This window comes from Xyrauchen texanus, chromosome 2 (genome assembly GCF_025860055.1).
Source record: "Xyrauchen texanus isolate HMW12.3.18 chromosome 2, RBS_HiC_50CHRs, whole genome shotgun sequence".
Lineage (NCBI taxonomy): Eukaryota > Metazoa > Chordata > Actinopteri > Cypriniformes > Catostomidae > Xyrauchen > Xyrauchen texanus.
In genome coordinates, this window is record NC_068277.1 from 23,966,151 (window position 1) to 23,992,255 (window position 26,105).

The 26,105-nt window shown below is 40.1% G+C and overlaps 1 protein-coding gene across 2 annotated transcripts in view; it reads right to left on the reverse strand.

Annotated features, from left to right (window-relative positions):
• Positions 1 to 26,105, reverse strand: part of LOC127656262 (dysferlin-like) — a 122,670-nt gene that overhangs the window by 33,375 nt on the left and 63,190 nt on the right. For both annotated transcript variants that reach the window (XM_052144501.1, XM_052144510.1), the window contains 4 exons: positions 23,665 to 23,830; positions 22,632 to 22,705; positions 6,708 to 6,806; positions 812 to 940 (listed from right to left, as the gene is read on the reverse strand). In XM_052144501.1, coding sequence (XP_052000461.1) covers positions 812 to 940; positions 6,708 to 6,806; positions 22,632 to 22,705; positions 23,665 to 23,830 — 468 coding nt within the window. The remainder of the gene's footprint in view (positions 1 to 811; positions 941 to 6,707; positions 6,807 to 22,631; positions 22,706 to 23,664; positions 23,831 to 26,105) is intronic.

Below are 26,105 nucleotides of genomic sequence, written 5' to 3' on the forward strand. Positions count from 1 at the left end.
GATGCACACATTTCTTGGCTATGTTGCCTGGTCTCATTACAGCTTTGAGAATTCTCTGGTTGCTCTGGAATTAAATTAACTACGGATTCATCAGATACGTCAACTATGACAGGTTCGTTCTCAAATTGATTTAGAATTTTAGCGCTATGTTTGTTATGGAGATGTTTTCTAAAGCCTGAAAAAGTCCAAAATCTCTGGTGGCATCCAGTCTGGTCACACATCAATTGAAACTTCTTACCTGGATAAAAGGTATCTCAAACTTTGAGATGACGGATCAAGATTTGAATGGTACCAAAACTAGACTTGCAAACAAAGCATCTAAACATCATAATTCTTTAGTTGAGGAACTTAGCTCTTAGGTCCTTGACTCTGGGAGTTTCGTGATACAGACACCTCAAGAACCCTATACAGTGTAAAATTATTATCAATTAAGAAGGCGAAGAGACAACGAGTGACCCACAAACTGATTTTTTAGTTCTAGACAGTACGCAGAAAGGATGGCATAAGCTTCTGGTTCTGTGCTGCGGAATGCTCTGAATTAAAGTGTTGCTCAATGGCAATTTTGAAAGCACAGACTGAACCAGCCAAAGGCACGCATGTTATCAGTTTAAAAAGAAGGCCTGATTCAAATGCCTTTAAGGTCCAATCACAGCATTAGCTCATCTTATTAGCATTGACACCAATCCCTTGATTCATCTGGCACTGTCTGAATGTTCTTCTTCGTGGAGACTGAATGGGAGCACATGTAATAGTAGTTGAACTGATCTGGTCACTTCTCATGAACTTGCTGAGTGCTTATGAGTGACCCTACCTTGAACTCTCCAACAATAGAAGGGTCTTCACTCTCATCCTGGGTTCTTCCACAGTAAAGTTTGAACGTTTTACAGAAATCAGACAATTGCTCAAAGCTTTTGACCTTCTCCAATTCTGTGTCATACACCTGGGAAAGGAAAGAAAGGAACATTTGAGTGTGTGGGAATGCCGCATGTTGTAATAATGTATCATTTGTATGCAGATCCAGTTCTTTGAAATGTACTCTAATCATCACCACACCAGAAAGGACAAATAAGTCCATTGTTTCTTTTGCCAAAGCAGTTTCCGTTAAGTATCTTGGACTCTGGGATATTTAATTGTGGGTTTAACATTTCAGTTGCGAAGTCAAACAACCTCAAGGGCACCATTAATGTAAAAGGATCTGGAAATTCCTGATTACGAGAATGTTTAAAGGTAGCAATAAATTGCGAAAAACTATTTGCGCCCGAGGAAAATATGCATTGGAATGATATTACACAACACCATAATATGCAACACACAATTCTCCATCTAAATGGTGTCCAAATTGCCCCCCAGGAGACAACATAGTGACAGGAATATGAAGGAATCCTCGTAAATGGGGTCCTGTGTTAGTCTAGATGACTCACTCCACGCACAGGCCTGGTCCCTTCAACTCTGAACGTGTGACTCTGCAAACATCACATCAAACCTTTTCCAATTCTCTGTCTCTTTTGCTCTTTCCCTCGACTTGATCTCTCCCTCAAGCACCATTAGCCCAAAATAACAACTGATCTCAGCAGTTACAGGAAAAGTGTGTCCGTCTGTCACCCCTCCCGGTGCGTGGGACACACTCACACAGTGGCAGCCAACAATCAAGCCCGGCCTTGCAGGTAGCTCAAGACACCAGCCCTTGCCAGATGACTAATAGACACATTTAGATTGGAAAGGTTGGAAAGACTGGCTAAGGAAAGAAGAGAGAGAGAGACGTGGTGACAGGGGGAGATCACTGACAAACCAGGCAGAGATTGAGTGATGAGAGGGAGGTGTGGGGATTGGGTAAATGAGCTGATGACGTCAGTAATGGAGCCCTTGTCTGCACTTGGTTATCCCCCTGCGGCAACCCCGACATGAATTCATCGGAAAAGTTGGGAATTTGGCAGCCAGAAGCTCTATTATAAATGGATGAGCTTGTGGGAAGTGGGCCGGGGTGTACTGGAGTAGGGGTGAGTAGGCATGCATGCTCCTGAGGGGGACGATGGAGCTTTGAAGTTCTGTTGCGGAGCTAATGTTTCTGCAATCTCTGATTCTGGCATTCTTGTATTTGGTTTTGCTTTGGCACTGATAAATCACTGCAGTTACAATAAATATTTGTTGTTAATATCCATGTAATGATTTCATGCTGATGGGATATCTTTTGACACTTGATTTTTTATGTATTACATCTGTCATTTAGGCATTACATTATATCTTCCACATTACTACACTTAATGTATTAATTTAGCAGACTCGTTTAATAAAATAATTACAAATGAGAGAACACAACACAAAAGGGCTGAAAATGTTCACTAAATATATCCGTGCTGAATAAAGTCTTGCTAAGGCTAATTTCATAGCTAACATTTTATGTATAATTAATACACACAATTAAATAATATTTCTACACTTGATGCATATTTTGGCAAAATTTCAACTTGATTGGAAATAATGCCCAATAAAAATTCTGTTCACAAAAGATGTATACCTTGATTGTTTTCTTCAAACATAACTTTTCTCCAAATTCATCTCAAGCATGCTCTTCACTGACACTAACCTTTGACTAAACTTTATTAGGGGGCAAATCTGTTTGTTGTGGTGTAACTGAAGCCACAACTGTTGTATAGTCGTCTTTTTTATTATTAAATTGATAGAAATAATTTTCACGCAATAAATATTGAAATGGTTTATGTTTATTTCACTGTTTGTTTAGATTATCATAGTTTTAAACATGTAATAATTTGTATTTTTATAATGAAAGCCAAGGTCAGGTACAAGGCTAAAACTATATCTATAGAAAGGCATTTGAAAAGTACCAAAAGTAAATGATGAATGCCTGATAACAAGTTTCCAAGTCAGTTTTAATGAGACCTTCATAAATATATACATACATAGACAATTGTCTAATCAGCCAATCATGTGGCAGCAGAGCAGTGCATAAAATCACACAGATAAGGGTCAGGAGTTAATGTCCACATCAATCATCAGAATTGGGGAAATCATTTTATCTCAATTATTTGGACCGTGGCATGATTGTTGGTGCCAGATGGGCTGGTTTTAGTATTTCTGTAACTGCTGATCTCCAGGAATTTTCACACACAACAGTCTCTAGAATTTACTATGAATGGTGCCAAAAACAAAAAACATTCAGTGCAGTTCTGTGGATGGAAACAGCTTGTTGATGAGAGAGGTCAACAGAGAATGGCTAGACTGGTTCAAACTAACAAAGTATACAGTAACTCAGATAACCACTCTGTACAATGGTTGTGAGAAGAATATCATCTCAGAATGCTATTCTGAGATGCAGATTGGTACAGTTTTGGCGGCACAAGGGGGACCTACACAATATTAGGCAGGTGGTTTTAATGTTGTGGCTGATCGGTGTATATGTACTGTATATATAAAGAAATCCACTGAGTCACAAACTTTCCCAAAGTGGAAGAAATACCCCAAAATACTTGGATTTTTTTAATTTATTTTTTAAACAGCAAAGGAAAAGTTTAAGAGAACACTGCACAAAATGCATCAGTTGCTTGCAATCAAATCTGTATCCAAGCTAGTTAGCTCATTCTGTCTAACATCATCCGCATGTGTCTCTTGATCTTACTGAAGCAAAGTCAGTCTTGCCATGGTGTTCAAGTAGCCTCTTGTTGCAGATTCAGTCTGAGCTAAGGCAATAACTACATCTCAGGAGTATTTATTGCTGCAGATATGATCATTTTAAAGGTACTGTTCATCAAAAAATTAAAAATGTTCTCATCATTTACTTACCCTTAAGATGTGTATTACTTTCTTTCTTCTGCAGAACACAAACAAATATTTCTAGAAGAATATCTCAGCTCTGTAGGTTCATTCAATGCAAGTGAATGGTGACCAGAAATTTTAACATTATTACAGAAAGGCCACATAAAAGTAATCCATAAAACTCCAGAATTTTTATTTTTGGGTGAGCAATCCTTTTTTAATTACAAATAAAAAACTTTGATAATGAAGTAATTAGTAGAAGTGCTGGACTAATATGCACTGCTAATGCCTTTATTTGTTTTAATGTCTTTATAGGTTTATTACAAATATTATGATGCATCATTTTAATAATTTTTATACAATATGAAGATTAAATTCTCTTTAGTTATGCTTTGTAATTCAGTTGGAATAATAATGTGCATTGTGCAATCATTTGATAATGAGTGCCTTCACAGTAAGAATCGTTGCGGTGACTGTGTTTATAAAATATATAATTTCAAGACAGATTCTTTGTTCTCCCTGCTGTACTAAAATTGTTCCAAACTGTGACACTAAAGCAGGATGTATTGCAACATGATTTTTTTGTAACATTGCAGCCCTACAACACAAGTAGTGTTACCATAACAAATTTTCATAAGTATCAGAGAAATACAGTGCATCCGGAAAGTATTCACAGCACTTCACTTTTTCCAGATGGAGCCGCTGCCAGGGGCGGAGGAGAGCCCTGCCATTCCCCAGAAACGTGAAGGGGTCAGAGCAAGACCTTTGTCTGTGATCGGAGGAGGGAAGTGTTCCCCGACCGCTTGGAGCGGTTGTGCCGCTGCCAGGGGCAGAGGAGTGTCCCCACGAGCCGCCGAGAACGCGGAGGGGCGTTCTGACCACCGGGGGTTGTGAGTCTGACTCCGGTCCGCCTGGGGAGAAGCAGCTGTTGTCATCCTGAGAGGGTGGAGAAGTGCTCGGGGACCATGTAGTTATTGCCTTAGCTCAGTCTGAATCTGCAACAAGAGGCTACTTGAACACCATGGCAAGACTGACTTTACTTCAGTAAGATCGTGTATCGGAGAGCCGGCGAGTAGGTTTTTTTTTATTTATTTTTGTAATATTTCTCTCCTCTCTCTCTCTCTCTGTCTCTCTCACTGCCGCTCTGCGAGGCCTTTTATTACAGTGTTTTTTTGGGGGGTACTACACTGTTACAGGAAGTACCCCCCCCCATTTTAATTATTTCTGTTTCCCTCCCCTTGTTCCCTCCCTCGTCCAGGCAAATGGGGATGACCTGCCAGCAGATGAGGCTTAAAGCATGCCCTCCCCCAGGGAAAAAGGGGGGGATGTACATCAGGCCGGGGGCTCCCCAGTCTGAGAGAACGAGGGAGGAATGTGAGAGGGTGGGGCCGGGTCGTGATCCTACACACCCGGTCCCATATTAGGCTAATCAAGCCTCCGTGAGGGATAAAGGTCGACTGCAGAGGATCGTGCGGGAGAGAGAAATAGTTTACGGACTTGTCCATCATGTGTGTGTTTGTCTTTTAAGTTTATCATTAAAACTATTATTTATAATGTCAAGCCGGTTCTCGCCTCCTCCTTTCCATAGATCCCTTTACAATAAGGTCCCACAGTTAACAGTGCATGTCAGAGCACAAACCAAGCCATGAAGTCCAAGGAATTGTCTGTAGACCTCCGAGACAGGATTGTATTGAGGCACAGATCTGGGGGAGGGTACAGAAAAATGTCTGCAGCATTGAAGGTCCCAATGAGCACAGTTGCCTCCATCATGCATAAATGGAAGTTTGGAACCACCGGGACTCTTCCTAGAGCTGGCCACCCGTCCAAACTGAGCGATCGGGGGAGAAGGGCCTTAGTCAGGGAGGTGACCAAGAACCCAATGGTCACTCTGATAGAGCTCCAGCATTTCTCTGTGGAGAGAGGAGAACCTTCCAGAAGAACAACCATCTCTGCAGCACTCCACCAATCATGTTTGATGGTAGATTGGCCAGACAGAAGCCACTCCTCAGTAAAAGGCACATGACAGCCCACTTGGAGTTTGCCAAAAGGCACCTGAAGGACTCTCAGACCATGAGAAACAAAATTCTCTGGTATGATGAAACCAATACCATCCCTACAGTGAAGCATGGTGGTGGCAGCATCATGCTGTGGGGATGTTTTTCAGCAGCAGGAACTGGGAGACTAGTCAGGATTGAGGGAAAGATGAATGCAGCAATGTACAGAGACATCCTTGATGAAAACCTGCTCAAGAGTGCTCTGTACCTCAGACTAGGGTGAAGGTTCATTTTTCAACAGGACAACAACCCTAAGCACACAGCCAAGATAACAAAGGAGTGGCTATTGGACAACTCTGTGAATGTCCTTGAGTGGCCCAGCCAGAGCCCATACTTGAACCCGATTGAACATCTCTGGAGAGATCTGAAAATGGCTATGCACTGACGCTCCCCATTCAACCTGAAGGAGCTTGAGAGGTCCTGCAAAGAAGAATGGGAGAAACTGCCCAAAAGTAGGTGTGCCAAGCTTGTAGCATCATACACAAAAAGACTTGAGGCTGTAATTGCTGCCAAAGGTGCTTCAACAAAGTATTGAGCAAAGGCTGTGAATATTTATGTACATGTGATTTTTCTCGTTTTTTATTTTTAATAAATTTGCAAAGATTTCAAACAAACTTCTTTCACATTGTCATTATGAGGTATTGTTTTTAGAATTTTGAGGAAAATAATGAATTTAATCAATTTTGGTATAAGACTGTAACATAACAAAATGTGGAAAAAGTGAAGCACTGTGAATACTTTCCTGATGCACTGTACAGTGCTTGAGCAGAATTCTAAGTACAAGAGGCTAGTTAGTTAATCATGAGGTCCCGGAAAATGTGTTTTCAGTGACTTTTTGAAGACTGTAATGGGTTTTGCTAATTGAGTGAATCTTGGCCTTACCTGCAGTGTATCGAACCCTTTCTCTAGATAACTTCCACACTTGTTCCTCTCACCAGTGGAGGCATAAAACTTGCTCCACCAGTCCATAAATTCATCCTGCTGTAGACAGAGAAAAAAAGAGAAGGAGTAAGAAACATTAGAAATAAGACTCCAGCAAGGAATGTCCATATAATAACTGACACAAAATCCCTGAACATTACTTTCAATTTAATAATGTAAATTTTTGAATGATCGAAATCATCTATTCCAAAAGCAATGAAAAGACTCAACTTACCCAATGTCCCATCTATTCATGTCCGACAAAATCAATACAAACAATAAAAGAGGTTAAGATAAAAAATATTCAAGAGAAAATTCCCTAAAAATTATTTGAAATACAAGTGACACCAAAGAACTAAAGCCAGAAGAGTAGAAACACCCTTTTCCATAACTTAATATTTTCCATAAGTGACTGATAAACATACATCTGCTGTAAAGCTGGTAATTATAAGCATCTAAACTGAAACTAGAAGATATTTTCCTGGTGCATTCAATGTATGATTCAAGAGTACTGATGTTCTGCTACAATTTAATGTGCTAATCTCCACAAATATTGCAAGTCTGGCCAACGCTCACTCATTCCATATGGAAAGTGTGGGAATTTTTCAAAGATGGCACAAATCAGGCAGTTCAAACCTCAGCCAACACCACATTTTCTGCCAACAAAAAGACAACAAAGTCTTGTTAGAGCGAGACAACACCCTCTTCAAATGACACTACCTCAAAACAAGAAACAAAAGAGTAATGATGTCTGATGATACTGATGTGAGCCTGTGTCAGTAATTGCAAATTCAACACATTATTTCACTGTCTTCATCAGAGTCAGTGATGAAATATGTGTCAATGTGTGCGTGTCTTTGACAGAAGGATGAAAGTTTGACCCGATATGGCACAGAACACAGTGTGTTTGAGAAAGACTCTTATACACTCTGTCCACCCACACACACCTCTCTTGCAGAAGGCTAGTTTCGGCTCACCCCGAGGATTGACTTGGAGTTTTGGTTCCAGAATTCTTATAACATCTATTTTTTTAACTACGAAAAAGGAGGGAAACAGTAGTGGCAGAGAAATGGTGTGATCTTGTGTATTTTTCCCCCACTCTTAGTGGTAGGGGAGTATGTTGTAGTGGCATGTGTTTTGGTGATCAGACGAAAGGCTAAAAGGTGTGATGTTTGAGTAACCAACACACCATTACTGTACCAAGGCATGTGTGTGTGTGTGTGTGTGTGTGTGTGTGTGTGTGTGTGTGTGTGTGTGTGTGTGTGTGTGTGTGTGTGTGTGTGTGTGTGTGTGTGTGTGTGTGTGGAAAGTCTTGGTCTTTTGAGAGCCTGAGATACCACTGCTGTACCTGTTCAAAGGGTGAAATTATGACTTTTATTTTTCAGAAATAAAGTCACACCTGAATATAAGTAGTTCCTGTGAAAGAAAAAAACTAAACATTTTTTTTTAATCATTTTAGAGATCATTTGCATCTGTGCAGTGTAAACCACAATGCTCAAATTAATTAGTAGGAGGAAATTAAATCATCCAAATTAGTTAAAATAAATGAATCTTGATGTGTATTGAGAAATGTTTCTTTCTTTTTTTTTATTTGAGTTCATGAAACTGACACCTTTTAAGTAACCTGAACTGTTTTACTTGAGTTTAATTAACTTACATTTTGTTTGTTTGGTAAACTCAAATTGGGCAGGAGATTTGTTGTTCCCAGCATGCTTTGCATGGGACTCGATAGGGAAAGTAAATGTTAAAATGAAGTGTTATTTTATGTGTTTTTGCAGCATGAATGCAAAGGGGGAAACTTGTTAGTGTTTAATGTTTGCTAAATGTTGCCATTTAGAAGAGTTTCTGTTATGTTGGAATTTTGGGGGTTTGCCCTGCAGTTCTCACGATCGCTGTACATCGAACACTCGCGGCCAGGGCACTACGATACGTGGGCTTCCCGCCTTCGCGCACACAGCCGCAGAGACCTAAGTGGCCTACCACTGGAGGTGGTAGACACTATCACTCAGGACAGGGCTCCCTCTACAAAGCAGCTGTATGCCTTGAAGAGGCATTTTTTCGTGAATTGGTGTTCTTCCAGAGGTGAAGACCCCAAGAGATGCGCAATTGGGTTAGTGCTTTCTTTCCTGCAGGAGAGAGCTGTCCCCCTCCACCTTGAAGCTGTATATGGCCGCTATAGCGGCACACCACGACACGGTGGACGGTAAGTTCCTGGGGAATATATATATATATATAAAGAGAGGGACGAGCAGGGAAAAGACAAGGTAGGTAAAGGTAACAGGAAGAAAAGTTTTGGCAAGAGGGTCCCCTGCCATCCCATGAGTCTACCCAGAGGTGTCACACAGGGTAAATGGGACTGGGCATGTGGTAAGGATTTGCAGTGTATTGTGACACTGCCTTCAGACTCAATTAAACTGAGTTGGCCTGGCTGTGGGGCAGCCTATGGGTCCTGAATGGCGCTTTTCATAGAACTGCCACATGTATCCTCTCTTTGTCTGACAGACAGGGCCGGACCAAGTGTTTTTGTGGCCCTAAACAAAAATAGTGTATGGGGCCCTACAGGTTTCTAGAAAATTCTAGTTAATTTAGAAATAATATACAAAATTAAACATACTACGTTTCATTGATACGGTTGTGTGTTTTGTTGATTAGAGTAATTGATGGGCAAAAAATAAAATAAATGGGGGTGGTGGGTGTATCCCCAAACCAATCACGGGGCCCTAAACAAATGTTTAGTTTGTTTATTGGGTCGGGCCGTCCCTGCTGACAGAGCTATTAAAGTGGAACCTATCGATGCCGTGACAGCTATGTTTCCACCTGTGTTACTGTGCATGTGGTGTTTGTGTGAGTAACAGTATGTGCTATTCTGAGTGTATGTGTGTCTTAAGTGGTAATATTCCATTTTGCCTCTAAAATGATGTGTATTGAGAGTGTGCGTATATTACGGTGGTGGACAGGTTCTCAAAGGTTGCCCACTTTATTCTACTTTTGGGTCTCCCCTCAGCTCGCAGGACAGCGATCGCTGTCGTGGATCATGTCTTTTGGATTCATGTCATTCCAACAGATGTGATCTCCAACAGGGGTCCCCAGTTCATATCCCGGTTTGTTGCCAGCCATGGGCTTCGGTTAGTTTGGTGTCTGGGTTTCACCCCAGTCCAACAGCCATTCTCGAGTCGAGAATGCTTAAAGCTTGCAGCCGGAGTCGTCTACGGGCCTCTTTCCATTTCAGTGTCGCGTCGAGTTCCACCACCACTATTCCCAGAGCTTGAACCAGATGTAGGGTTGCCCTCGGTCCATGCATTCCTATCACGTTTCCGGTGTACATAGAGACTGGCTAGACGGGTGCTTCTCAGAGCTGGGAGATGTATCAAGACCAGTCAGCACCTCCTAGGTATATGGACGGCTAGAAGGTCTGGCAATCTGCCAAAGATTTCCGCTCAAAGTACCTTCTCGTAAACTCTCTCCCAGATTTGTTGGTCCTTTTAACGTGGTTAAGATGCTCAGTCCAGTGTCCATCTTCCTGAAGCCTTGTGCTGCAACACATACACCCGGACTTCCATGTCCCCAAAGATAAACCTATTTTCCGATCCCTGTTTCAGACCACTGATGCTCCCAGGCTTCCTCTCCCAGATGCCGTGCTCTTTGTTTGTGTTTGGTGTTTTGACGGTTGTCACATGCTAGCGCGCATGTGTTACCCTTTGGAGTAATCAGCCTGCCGGTCCATTGTGCAATTTTTATCACCTGTGTCTAATTTGTTTGCGTGTATTTCTTTCCCCTCCACTCGACAGTTTGTTGCTGGTTTATCTCTCTAAAGAGTTCTAGCCCGTTAATATATTGAGCGATTTTCCACCCTCTGCTTGTTCTGTTCATTCTGTCTGTGATAGTCTGCTTCTCGTCTTTATTTTTATTTTTTTATGATAGATAAACGCAGTTAAAAGACCTAAAAAATTGTTATGCACATCTTCGTGTGATAATATAAAAAGGATTTGCTAAACAGCTTTCTCTCCTTTCCATCTTTTCTCTCTCCCTCTATTTTCTGTCATTCTGAAAGCAACAGGACAGCACCAGAATGGTATCCCATGGCTCTTAGAAAGTATGCATCTTCAAAATTTTATTGGACATTTTTTTTAATTAAACACACCCCTCTCTCTCCCTCTTTTTCTAACTTTCGTTCATTCCTTTTCTTTCTGTTCTTGACATTTGGCTATAAGATTAAATGCACTGGGAATCTTTAAACTGCCCTATTTACTTTGGCTTTAGCGAGAGAGAAAATTTGGATTTTTGATCATCTGGTTTGAATATTTTCTAATAAAATAAATATTTTTGTTTGCAAAAAAGAAACCTCTAAGTCTTGGCAGAATGTACTACAATTTGAGTGTGATATAAACAAGAATTTGTATCAAAGGTTTCTGCTTAGTATTAGCCTGGTCTAATCTACTCAAAAAGACTACTTCCAAAGCCCTGGAGCTGTAGAGATCAGGTGACTGGGACCAAACTGGATCATGCTAAGACCTGCATGTCATCCAAGTAGACCGGTCTAAGCAAATAAAAGAAGACACACAGAACCTTTCTCCTATATGCTTGCTTCTCATTTCTCTAACCCGTATTCAACATTCTGACTTATTTCAGTTGGAAATGAAATTTATGTAACCCAAAAAGTAAAGAAAAAAGAGGGTTGTTTGAATCCATTAAGTCTCCATGATGTTAACACAAAACAGGATCGATCTCCGTGTTTCATCGGTATGGAGGAACCTTGCTCTGCAACCAATCAGAGGCATAACAAAGAGGACTTTATAAACTCAAAAGACAATTTGGAGAGCAAATAAGCTTTGCCTTAGAAACCTTTCAAATGGAATGGTGAAGGTCTGCTATCAGTGCAGAGAGTGACTGTTTATTGGCCAATCAGCCTGGCTACACTCCCACTGTCAGTGTTTGGGAATGACTACAGTTTTACTAACAGGTGTAGCTCTCAAAATATCCTGTACAAAACAGCAAACGGGAGCTTAATGAAAACTGTCTGTATGAACAGGTAACAGAAGTCAACCCTGATTAACTCGCAAGTAATACCTGTAACCACAGTGACAGATAACAATAGTAAATGTCTAGACTTTTTATTGCATCTTTAAGGATTTATTTTTTATTCTAAACTGTTAGACCTGCTACCGTGTTTGGAACATGAATGGGAACGTCCCTCAGGGAAAATAATAACTTCTCATAACATCTGAAAATGAAAATTATTACTGAAAATCTTATGATGCACCTCAATCACTTTGAATTAGAAATCTTGACTAAGACTCCAAAAGCCAGTTAGATATCCAATTTTTATTTATCTGTCCAATTAAATCCAATCTTAAAATCTAATCAGGCTGGTGTAAAGATAATTTGGTAATACTTTAAATTATTACATGTATATTCACTGAGCACTTTATTAGGAACACCTGTACACCTACATATTCATGTGATTATCAAATCAGCCAAACATGTGGCAACAGTGCCATTCATAAAATCAGCATATACGGGTCAGGATCTTCAGTTAATGTTCACATCAACCATCAGAATGGGGAAACAGTTTGATCTCAGTGATTTCGAATGTAGCATGATTTTTGGTGACATGATTTTTGGCTCGTTTGAGTATTTCTGTAACTGCTGATCTACTGGGACACAGAATGGTGCCAAAAACTAAAAACATCCATTGAGTGGCAGTTCTGAATTGAAAGTTGCAGAGATATGGAAAGAGATGAGGAAAGAGGTGATGAGGTCCTACATACGTACATGGAGGCTGGACTGATTGGGCGAGATGTTAATAGTGGCAGAGCTGGTGCCGTCTGCCTGTTATAAACCAGAAGCATTATGGTTAGGTTGTTAACATTAGTAAATGCCCATGATCCAGTGAGAATAAAACACAGTTGGCATTACAATTTTTATGTTTAAAGGGTTTATCTCCAAGATGTATACTGTGGTTTACTCTCATTTGGATGGAAAGCTGAAGTGAAAAACAAACATTTTCAAAAACATATGCACAAATGGTATGGTCAAAGGAGCATGAGATCACAATTTTCATAACTTGAATCAATTTCAAAATTACACCTACACCTACGTATTCATGTGATTATCAAATCAGCCAAACATGTGGCAGCAGTGCAATTCATAAAATCATGCAGATAAGGGTCAGGATCTTCAGTTAATGTTCACATCAACCATCAGAATGGGGAAATAATTTGATCTCAGTGATTTCAAATGTAGCATGATTGTTGGTGACAGGCGGGCTGGTTTGAGTATTTCTGTAACTGCTGATCTCCTGGGATTTTTATGCACAACAGTTTACTCAGAATGGTTAGGTGGTTAATATTAGTAAATGCCCATGATCCAGTGAGAATAAATCATAGTCTGCATTAAAATATGATCTCCAAGCTATATGGTTTACTCTCATTTGAATGGAAAGTTGAAGTGAAAAACAAACATTTTCAAAAACATTTGCACAAGTGGTATGGTCAAAGGAACATGAGATCACAAGTTTCACAACTTTAATATATTTCAAGTTGTCAGGATTTAACATCTAAAACAAAACAGTATTTAAGTTTTAAATTGTACATTTTTGAGGTTGTATGTAGGATAAATAATATTGTATCCCTATCTAGGCAAATCTATTTAAAACAGCTTAAATATTCTACATATGTTATACAACACTCTACTAGACAACAGTGCAACCCTGGCCACTGTGATGAAGAGATTTTTAATAGCATAATGTAGAATGACTTTAGAACAGAGCAATATATTAGATCAGCAGGATACAGTATATGGATGAAGTAAGATGACAGCATATTTCATTAAGCAGACAGTGGATTGGGTCGCCAAGTCTAGAACTCCTAGACTAAGACACATCAGAGAGCTTCAATAAGGTACAGATGGCATCCTTTCAAAACCTGCGGTTTGCAAACTCAGACAGCAGTGTGTTTCTAGCTGATAGATAAAACATTACCAAGGTCGAGACCATGAAATGTGACTCCCCGATGAAGAATGACACCTCAAGATTGTTGTTTTTCCTGGACAGGACTCAAAAGTGGGTTTTCTCCAATAATAGTTCTAGCAGATGAAGAGAAATAAGGAAGAGTAGGACGAGTTCATGCTGCAACACCAGTGCTAAAGCTAATTAGCTGCAAACACAACACACATACAGATTCTGAAGTGTTGAGCCTCCCGATGCTTAATCAAACCATTGTTTCTATGGGAACTGCTTGCCAAAAAAGTACCACGCCACCCATAAAACAACTCTGATGTATATTCATCTTGTGGATTAAACAATGGAAACAAATAAACTCTGGAGATAGAGCTCTCCAAGGAGCAATAATAATCTAAAGTAAAAGCATAATATATGCTTAACTTAAAAGACGTTTTGTGTGTGTGTGTGTGTGTGGTTTATGAGGATAATTATTTAGGTTATAAACGGTTAATTACAAGGGTATTATGCTATAAATGTGTTTTTTATGAGAACATTTCTAGTGTCCCCATAATTTAAATAGCTTAAAAAACATATTAAACAATGTTTTATTGAAAATGTAAAAATGCAGAAAGTTTTTTCAAGTCAAGTCAAGTGGTTTTTATTGTCGTTTCAACCATATACAGTTAGTACAGTACACAGCAAAACGAGACAACGTTCCTCCAGGACCATGGTGCTACATAAAAACAACAAAGGACCAACATAGGACCACATGAGACTACACAACGAAATAAAATACCTATATAAACTACCTATATATACCTATATAAAGTGCACGTGCAAACATGTGCAAAAAGTACAGGACAGTACAACAAATTACTGACAATGAACAGGACAATAGACAGTGCAGCGCCGACCAGTACTCAGTAGTGCAAAAAGGTGACAGTTTCTAAAAATGTAAACATAACATACATAACATTTTGAGAGTTAGGTTTAGGGGTTGTGTTAGGTTAAGGGGATAAATTCTATAGTTTGTACAGTATAAAAATAATTATGTCTATGGAAAGTCCTCATAATGATAGGTAGACCAACGCGCGTGTGTGTGTGTGTGTGTGTGTGTGTGTGTGTGTGTGTGTGTATGTGACCTCATGCTTTATGGAATGTAATGCAATAACTAAAACACTTAGGGCAATAAAATTCAAGTGCAAAATTCATTAAATCCTTGTCCACAAACTCTTTACTCAATAACATAATACTGTATATCATGCAAAACTCAACAACAGCTCTGCTGTTACATGGAAAATAAAAGCCACAATTTTGTGTAGTGTGTTAAGGTTTGGGGTCACAATGTAAGCTAAACTTCCCTTTTTGAGTTTTGAAAACTTGCCACAAATTTCCCACTCATTATTTTCACATGCAAATGAGCTTGTGATTCACTGCAAATGAGTTCCAGAAGTTTGCAGCTCTTCACTGGTAATGTTGAATCTTCGACAAAGTGAAAATGCGTAAATCTAATTTTGCTAAATTTGCCGTCTTCTGCCCGTTTCCATTCAAATGACCTTTTATTGATAAGAATGGTGTGCGTGATGAAATCATGCCTAAAAAACACTTTGTTGCATAAGTTTTGGTTTATCACAAAAGAAATCGTCGTTGTGTCGAATGAAGCGACACTAGGGGTCTTTCTTGAATGCCTGGGTTACCTCTGAACTTGAGAAAAGGCCAAAGAGAAATTGGCAGATAGAATTTCCATGTCCCTCCCCCGGACATACGGGTATAAAAGGAGGGAATCGTGCGTCTGTCCATTCAGATTTTTTCTTCGGAGCCGAGCAGTTGTGTGTTCCACTATTGTTCCACTCGCCTCTAAGAGCATGCTGTTGGATCCTACAGCGCATTACTAGCATCTTTCCCCTTCTCTGCACCCCAGTGCAGTCCATGCCCCTGAGCGCTTCGACAGCATTTCCTTAAAGAGAAAATAGACCTGTAAAAGAGTATATTTCCACTAAAAGAGTATACACATTGTCGTTGAACGTCTTTTTAAAGATGTCTTTCTGCCTTTGTGTAGTTCCAGGATGCGGCGGATATCTCTCCGCTTCATAAGAGCTGCCTCGCATGTCTGGGCTGAGATCAAATGCAGGCAGCGCTTTATGAATGGTTCATGTTCTCATTGCGAGAACATAACCATGGCAACGTTGCGGTCACGTATTTCTTTTCTCCGAGAGAAAGCAACTTCAGCCTCCCCCCGCCTCCTTCATACAGGATTGGGGCCGGCACGGCTGGCGATGAAGGCGATTTGGGGAGTGCAGCTGGCTCTGTTTCACTGGCTAAATCCCCACGAACCACCCGCCTCCCAGCACGCTCGTTTGCTTCCGTCCAGGTCCGATGCAAGACCAGCTCGCCCCAGTCTGATGTCTACCTCGGACCCCGCAAAATGGATGATGATTTCGCCGCTGCATCGGAGAGCGTCACAACACCTTCTGATGCTGATGACTCAACTGGGCTGCCACCTTCGTGTCTGCTCGTCCAGTTGTCGCACAGGTGTCCGCCATGAGCGCTGGACTGGACCCCTCCACCCCAAACCCCCCCCCCACCACCACTAGACGATTGGTCCCACGGGTCAGGGCGCCGCTCACAACCACACACCCCCACCCCCCAGTTCCTTTCTTCCCGGAGGTGCATGAGGAGATGACGAAGCCGTAGAGTTCACCTCTTACTGCCCAAAACTGGCTTCCTCGCTGCTATGCTCTCACTACCCTCGACGGCAGAGCGGCGCACCACGCTGTCTCCGCGCTGCATTCCATGGCCCTTCTGCAAGTCCACCAGGCCAAAACACTTAAAAATCTGCACTTGGGTAGTCCTGATCCTGACAACTGACCGTGCACCCCGGGCCACGAAGGTAACAGCGCCAGCACTTGGACAGGCGATGCCCACACTTGTGGTCCAGGAATGACATCTGTGGCTGAATCTGGTCGAGATACGGGACCCTGACAAAGCCCACTTTCTCAATGCTCCCGTCTCCCAGTTTGGCTTATTCGGCGACACCGTTGAACACTTTGCCCAGCAAAAGGAAGCAGAGCTCTGCAAAAGCTCATTTGCATGTGAAAATAATGAGTGGTGAATTTGTGGCAAATTTGCAGCAACTTTGGATTTTTGTAAGGGTTGTGTTAATACTGAGCACTTTTTAGGAACACCTGTACTTATTATGCAACTCTCTAATCAGCCAATCGTGTGGCAGCAGTGTAATACATAAAATCGTGAAGATCTGGTTCAGTAGCTTCAGTAAATGTTCACTTCAACCATCAGAATGGGAAAAAATGTGATCTCAGTGATTGTGACCGTAGCATAATTGTTGGTGCCAGACAGGCTGATTGGAGGATTTCGGTAACTGCTGATCTCCTGGCATTTTCATGCACAACAGTCTCTAGAGTTTACTCACAATGGTGACAAAAACAAAAAACATCCAGTAAGTGGCAGTTCTGTGGATGGAAATGCCTTGTTGATGAGAGAGATCAACGGAGAATGGCCAGACTGGTTCGAGCTGACAGAAAGGCCAACATAACTCAGATAACCACTCTGTACAATTGTAGTGAGCAGAAAAGAATCTCAGAATGCACAACACGTCGAACCTTGAGGAGGATGGGCGACAACAGCAAATATTTTTGGTAGAACCGTTCTGGTAGACTAGCTGCAAATTTGCCACTGATTATTTTCAAATGCAAATTAGCTTGTGATTCACCGCAAATGTTTTCCAGAAGTTTGCAGTTGTTGTGCCAGTAGTGGTGAACCTGCAGCAAACCTTTGGCAACAATTGAGAATTTAACGCAAGTTTGCCACAAAGCTCATTTGCATGAGAAAATGATCAGTTTGTGTCAAATTTGCAATGAACTCTCGATTTTTGTAAGGACAATACTGTGACAGCAATGTAAACAGAATTTTGATGAATTAACATTAGCCAAGATTACTAAATGCTGTAAAAATGGTTGTTCATTGTTAGTTCATGATACCTAATGCATTTATTAATGTTAATGAATAGAGCCTTAATATAAAGTGTTACTAATGTAAGAAACATGTAACTGTAAAACTATAAAAGTATTCAGTGGTATTTTACATGTGAACAATGACTAAAGAGCTGCTTTGGGTAAAATCGCTTTACACCCTGATGAGCCTGGAAGATAGCTTATTATTTTTACAGGAACATTCTAGCTGAACTACTGTCATGTTTCTATGGATTCTGATGCACATGGTGTGGGTGATTACAATGCTATGGTAGGTTGGTGTTACAAATAGCAGTTTTCTCTCTGCCAGAGCTGCATCTTCCCATGCGGCAACCACATCCTGGTGAAATTATGTGAAATCAAGCTTACTCTTTAACACCGCAATCTAAATACAATCAAGAATGTTGGGTGCAGTGATAAACATAAGGCCATCTGGAAATAAACCAGTTAACTTTTCTAATAAGCGCACAATGTAGTGCACCATTTACACTGTCTTTTGCAGGGACACAAGGACGATCTATCATCTCCGTAAAAGACAATAGTTATGGTCTTATACAGTAAGAGTGTCATGAAAACAGGGCTCTTCAGTCGGCTCATAAACAGGGACCTGGTCGATAAGGCCTAGCATTGAGTGCTCTCATTCCCCCACAGCCGACCCCTAGCAGGGGTGGTGTGGGGGTAGGGGGTGGCAGTTATTGTGGCGCCGGTGGTGAGCAGCCAGGAGCGGGGGGATGCAGTTGCCCAAGACGACGACTTACCACATTAGAGAGAGGACTGAACCCTTTCAGCGCCTTCTGCTGTATAGTGCCAGGGCATAGTAAATACAAAAAGAGAGAGGACTCCACACAGCTACTCAGTAGAACAGCTAATTAGGACCAGGCCCATTTGTTTGCTGTTGTCCTCCGACTAGAGGAGTTGTATTACAGAGCATTTTGAAGCACACACATTAGTGGGACTGTTTGCTTCTCTTCACATCACAACCCTGTCTCTACAGTATATCCCTGTCTAAAGGCCTTTGGGTTAAGCCACCAAGACTTAAGATCAAAATTACAAATTTTCAGTAGCTCTCCCTAAAGTCAAACCTCAAAAACCTCTTCAATGCTGCTCAGCATGGGTACTTGCTTTCAGCGCCCTGTTTCCAGAGTATATCATTTAACCTGCTCAAGACCGTAGCAAATCCACAAAGCCATAGTTACTTTCCCCTATGATGTTGAGTTTGGCTTCATCAACATTCTGCTCCCAGTGACATACCTGATTCTCCTAACCAATATGCGTTTTTTAAGGGACCACAAGGGAATAGTATTGGGTTCTGGGCCAAGCCTGTGTGGAGTCTTTGGGGAGATGATAGGGCTTGAGTTTCATTTTATGCACAAGGGAATTTAGAACTTTCCATAATACTTGGTATACCACCAAAACACAGAACATAAGGCATTAGGTAAAGATATAACTCTGTTATATATGCTGAGTGTTTTATGCCCTCTGCACTCGCATCGTGTGTCTGAGACTGTGATGGGTGCTTTTGACCAAAATGTTATACCTTAATAATACATATTAATTTACATTAAAAGTATAAAGAAAGAGTTTATATTTTAATAATAACCACATGTTCATGTTGGGATAATCCACTGAATTACTTATTTAAATAGAGTGCAAAACAGCTTCACATTATGTAAATATGCATTATATAATTGTAAGTTACCAATAAAAGACTCAAAACAGTATTTAAGATTTAGAAATATATAGTTTGACTATAACATAAACTATACAATTTTTTCGTTATACCCTTAAATAAGTTCTCCCTCAACTAGAACTGTTTGGAAAATGTTCCGCTCTGCAGTTCTGCATTACTTGATGCTTAGTGTAACTAACTTTAATCAGTCTTGCCCACTAATAGCAATGTAATAATATCTACTGTAGTATAAACAGTATAGCAAAATCTCTACCTGTTTGGAAATGTCTACTGTCACACAATACATGCTGTCATAATGCCCAGTCTTAATGGCATTCGTGCAATAAACAATTTCCAGGAAAAAAACAAATGTCTCATACAACTAATCCAAGATTAGACATGTAGGCTTAGCCACATTTCGTTTTTTTGCTATGTTTTTGTGATGTATTTTAAATTGCCAAAAGCTACCATGTATTTTGGTGAAAAAAGATATTGAGTATCACCTTTCTATATCTTACAGAGTAACTCTCAGATGTTTAATGTAACAAGGTTCAAAACAGTAGCTGCATGGAAAGGAATCAGATTTCCCTCTTTGGCCTTACTTACTTTTCCTGGTTTCATGAGTGGTTTCCACATGCGGGACTGCAGCCCATGGATAAAATTCCTAGGGTGCTTTAGTTGCATAGTGAGGCAGGGATTTCCTGGGATTTACATGCACAACAGTCTCTATAATTTACTCAGAATGGTGCAAAAAAAAAAAAAAACATCCAGTGAGAAGCAGTTCAGTGAACAGGTGAACGACGAATGGTCAGGCTGGGTCGAGCTGATAGAAAGGCTACAGTATCTCAGAAAACCCCTCTGTACAATTGTAGTGAGCAGAATAGCATCTCAGAAAGTGCAACACAGCAAACCTCGAGGCGAATGGGCTTCAACAGCAGAAGACAAATAAATTAATGCTATGTTGTATAAAAACATTCAAATGTAGACGAGCTGCCATTCATTAAAATCAAATTCCTGTTTATATTGAATATGTTGAATTTCTGAGTACATAAATAGGATGTTTGAGATTCTCAGAAGCTGCACTTCCTGGGAATTCCATAGATAACATTGTTGCTGTTGTCTATATATATATATGTATGCACACACACTGTACATTTCCTTTAGAAAGAGAGGTAGGGAGGGTAATTTATAGTATTTTGTTTATTTAATATTTTTTTTCATTATTTTGTTTATTTGTTTGTGGTTTGCTCATAGCTGTTGTAGTTTTTTTTTGGTTTTAGTTTAAAAAGATAATTATAGCTGTGATCCAGTATATGTTGCGGTCTCACCAGGGGTCGTAACAGTGACAGAAAAACAACTACATACTCAAGCAAAAACAAAATGCGATGAGCACTGGTTTCAATACAGCATCTCTTCAAAATGAACACAGTCCACATACACACAATTCTTTCACTCCCTATTTTCCATTAGACATTTCTGACAGACTGAGATGAGGGTCATTGGGGATTTTACCATAGCTGACTGTGGTTGTGGTCCATCTCTTATTTATGCCACCCTGAATGAGCCATTTGATGGCAGTCCGCATGCATATGCACATTTTTAATAAAGCCCATAGTGGGGTGGTCACAAGACATCTGAAATCAGCAACATGATTGGAGGGGGTATTTTCTGTGTATTTAGCAATACATTGTCAAGAGTCAAACATGAGAATTCCTGAGTATTCAACTGATTTCAGTCAGACCACAAGTGGTGTGTTCAATGATGGTGATTGGATTGTCTTGATGACCTGGACTGAAGTCAGGTGAGAGGCTTCTGAGGTTTTTTATTTGTTGTGACTCTGGAATCCATTTGTCTTGTGTGAAATTTCAGGTGTATCATTCAGTTACAAATTTATGAATTCAAGATGACTTTGTAGTGAGAACAAATTTAATCTTATCTTTAAGTTAACATATTAGATCAATGGAAAAGGTGGCAAATGCAGAAGAGCCCCATTAAAAGCCTTTAACTAGAGCTACAAAACTGAGCTCAAAAGGGCAAGTGCAAAGTATTCCTCTTTCCACTCAGCAAACGACAGAATGTCTCATTTCCACATGGAAGCAGTGCCAGCCGGACTGGAAGGTCAAAAAACAAAATAAACTCACTTTGTGACTACAATACATTACCAAGGAAACTAAGTGGGCCATTCGGCCCCAAATTCGATATTCTGCTCTCGTTTTCCTTCCAGCGACTGAACACATAAATGCTGAAAGGTTAAAGCAGAGATATGGAAACAATTTTCCAATTCTCTTAATCCCTCTTGATTATTTTTATAATGTTGATTTTATTTATTTCGTGGGTGTATTTTTAGGTCATAATTATGAGAGGGAATTGATGACAGCTCAATGAGGCATCATTAAAGCTGGGCTCTTTCTCAGACAGAGAAGCGTGTCATTATCTCAAGATGGAGAGGCCTTCAGTATAGGTACGAGTGCCAAACAGTTTTTCATCATGGTGCAGAATTCATGATTTAATCACACCCCCAGCCCATATTATGCCTTGAGTACGCCCCCTGTCTCCAGTACCCCCTCTAGGACCCGGAAAGCTCCTAAGCGCTCCTGAGACAGAAGACCCGGGCAGTCAGATGTTCACTCCGGAGCTGGTATCAGGACCACTCCATCCCCCGGTGGAGGGCCGGGAGGAAAATCTTAATTTTCCTTATTTTCTTTTGCCACACCCCCTTCGGGCTACAGTGCCCACACTGTCAATAAAAGAGCAATTTCCTCACTACCTGGGTCATCCAGCCGGTAAGTGCCATTCTCACGGTGTCCCGGCATCAAAATCCTACAGTCCCGGTTCCCCGGACACAGTTACAAAAACGTGTGTGTGAAAAACACTTTGGTGTAAAGTGGCATCACTTCATAGACTTCAATGTATTCTGCATTGCTGACACTTTCATGTTAAAGACCCTTAACACGTATAAATATCAGTCACTTTTGCACATTAATCATTGCTCTTCACAATCACAAAAGTGACCGATTATAGTTTCAAGATGGAGAATTTCTCCAAAGGTGAGGAGTTTGGATCCCTGAAATTATATATTTTTTTCATTCATTTATATATTTTGTGGAATTTGATCAGCACATTAGTGTGCCGTGGCACAGTGGTTGGAAAGCACTGGTTTAAAAGCCATTCCTCAGGGGGCATTTGAAAATACATGAATACAAAAATACATATAACCTTTTTAGTCTTTTAAAGATCAGCCATAGGTCTAAGTAAATATTACTAGGCCATGCATATATTGAGCTTACCTGTCCAGGAATAAGAGGCTCCTTGTCATCAATATCAATCAGAACTTCATCTCTAGGCGTGTGAGCAACTGCCTCTGTTGACACAAAATATGCCATAAACCATTGACATTGTTCTGAGAAAGCTTTAACAAGAGAACTATACTTGTGATCAATTATCCATGTTAAAGAGTATCTAAAACACCTCATAACAATCTGTCTACCTAGGAAGAGATGACACAACATCAGAAGTCACATCTTTAATTGATTTGTCATGTTTGTTTTCATCATATTTTATAAATAATATAATGTGCATTTGGGAGCAATATGGTTCAAGTTGTATTCCTTCATTTCCTTATTTCCAACATAGTCTCATGACATACAAGATGGCAAAATCGTAAGATATCATAAGATTTAGCTTGTATGAAAAGGTCCAACTTTTATTTCCATAGAGACCAACCAATCAATCAATCGGTATAATGCAGGCATAACATTTTCGCTTTTCACTTGGCTCTTTTTCAACACTTTATTTGAAGGAAATGTTTGAGAAGATATTACTCATTCCATATTTACTTATGCCGTACTAATGACTGATGTACTGTATGTCATTAACCTGTAATAAGCTTCCTCCATCTCGTTCCAAACCCTGATGATTTCTTTCTTTCTGTGGTACACAACACTGATTTTCCTATTAAAATCATGGTATAGGTTTAGGGTTTGGGTAAGGGGTTAGACTTTATGGTTAGGTTTAGGTTTGAGATAGTGGATAAGCTGAGGAAAATTGTATGAATGCTTGTTGAAAACCCAGATGTTTCTCATTTTTCGTGTAAGGGGGTTAGACTTTATGGTTATGTTTAGATTTGGGTTAGGACATGTAACACTGTTCGTTGGTTAATTTATTTTTCTCTATAGGAGTAAAAGTTGTCAGTTTCTGAATGAGCAAACTCATACTGTATGATTTTTTATGATTTTATCATCTCGCACTATTATTACGACTTGTCCTTAGACAAGGTTGCTTATTTTCTCTGCAATCCTCATGCAGGCCAGGATGTCTTACCAAATTCCTCTTCTGTAGGGTCTCTCTCCAGGCTCTCAGGCTTGCAGCGGAACTCATTCAGTGAGCGCACTGTGCACTGGCCCACCACTGGCTTCCTACCAAACTGTCGGTTGTCTATGACCTTGATCACCAATGGGGGCATGTACAACTCCTCCTTGGGCAGCCGCTTAAGTTCAGAGAACAATGTGAAGAGCACGAATATGAACAAAGTTATTCAAGTCTCCAGACAAAACCTTTCTTGTTAGTTTGAACTCTTACGCTAAAAGTATACTTCAGTAACTGTCAAATGCTAGCCTTTCTAAAGTATAATTCATTTGACTCTGCACACATACACAGGTAGTTGGCGCATACGTGCTACAACTGCTATGAGATACTGGACTTTTCTCTTCATGAGTTTAGACAAATAAAGAAGTCTTTATATTCCTTCAGATTTAAGTTACACAAATGCAGATATCTGACCTCCTCACACACACACACGCTATTGACATGCACATCCACTTTTGTTGTCTCCTGGGCTGCGTTCAACACACTCTCACGGCGAAATCATCAGGATTTATATGACTTTTCTAAATTTGGCTAATTCATATGATACCATGCTACTGCACTCCTTTGAATTCTTACGACATTCTCTACTGCCAATGACGCTGTTGGATATCGTTTCCATCTAATACGCAACAATTACTTGCTTCTGTCACACAACAGCTTCCTATCATGTTTACGGATTGGTTAAGTTTAGATAAGGGGTTTGGGGCATAATATTAATAAGTATGTCATTAAAGCCTTGTGCGTGGAACTCGTGCTTACATTAGACATCTGGGAATTTGTACGTGATGAAGTTGCACGAGCTTATGCAAACAAGCATCATGCAAGACCATATGAAATAGCCAACTCGTTAATTGTAAAATCTTTCACGAGATCGGATTGGCTGCATTCCAGTTAAAAATGTTATGACCTTCCACTGCTAACTTCACTCCATCTCATGGACTCGGATATACGTCAGTGCTTACATTGCGTGACTGCCCACTACTGGCAAAACCCATGCAATGTGTTGGAATGGAATGGACTAAACTCTTGATCACATGACCCGCTATGGATAAACTTTATTTGTAATTCCAGAGACTTTTTGGTAGCATTTTATTTTATAGAACTGTTCTACATTTCCGTACTATATAATTACAACAACTATAGTAATTACTAGGTACTAACCTTGAAACTAACCCTAACCTTAACCCATCTTAAGTACATGTAGTTATCTAATACTACTCAGTACTTTCTTAGGTAAGTAAGTACACTGTAAATATACTGAAAGTACATGTACTGTAAAATAAACTGCAACCGGCTTTTGTGTGTGTGTGTGTGTGTGTGTGTGTGTGTGTGTGTGTGTGTGTGTGTGTGTGTGTGTGTGTGTGTGTGTATGTGTGTGCACGTGTGCGTGCGTGTGTCTGCAAAGAAAACATTTTTTTTTATTTTAATTAATTGTTTGAAAGAGTTATTACTGACTTGACCTCTTGCCTCTAAAGGTTGTTAGATGTTTAACAAATTATAAATGCTTTACCTGATTATTGCATTGTAATAATTCTACTTCAATATAATCAACAAAAACCAAATTTACATAAATTAAAATGGTAACATTACAATGAATACAGGCTATGACTGTGTAACAAACAGTCAGTTTAAGTGGTCAGCTACTATTAGGCCTATTATGCGATTAAATCTCAATATAACTCTTCTAAACTATTTATTTGACCTAACTTCCCTTACAGCTTTCCCTTTTATTATTCTCTACACTTGTGTGGGGTGGGGGTAGGTGAAGCACAATCTGAAGGGATGTTACAATCGAGTTGCATTTTGGGAGATTAAGCTGCTTGAAGCTTTTAAATTAGTAGGCTCAATCCCTCATCAAAATTGAGCAGTTGAGGGTATGTCTGGAGAAACGTCACTCGCCCATTTAACAAACAGGAACCTCCAAAATGCCGTTTGGGATTCCACCCAAGGGTAGTGCTTAGGGAAGTTAGTGAGTGGATGTTTAAAGTGAAGTGGAATGCATCCTTGATGTTTAGCGATAATCACATTTTCTTCTAGTGCTTCTTCATAACAGCAATGACTCCAATGTGAATGTTGCTACCCTGTGGACCCACTAATTAGTGCAAATAATTCCAGGCGCATACACATTCTGTGTGTTCAGAGTATGTGAGGTTAGAAAAATTGGGCCGAACTCGTTAAGCACACGAGCACTCTGCTGATGATGAAATTTACATCACACATCCTGTATACAGACGCCTAGCATATTGTATCTGATCGAATTATACTTTGGGCTTTAACATAATGATTTGTTTATTTCTCCATTTCAGATGTTATTCCACAGAACCTTTGGAACCTCTCCCTGTGAAAGCATTTAACACCCCGAACTGACGCAAACATGTCACGGTATGGCAAAGAGC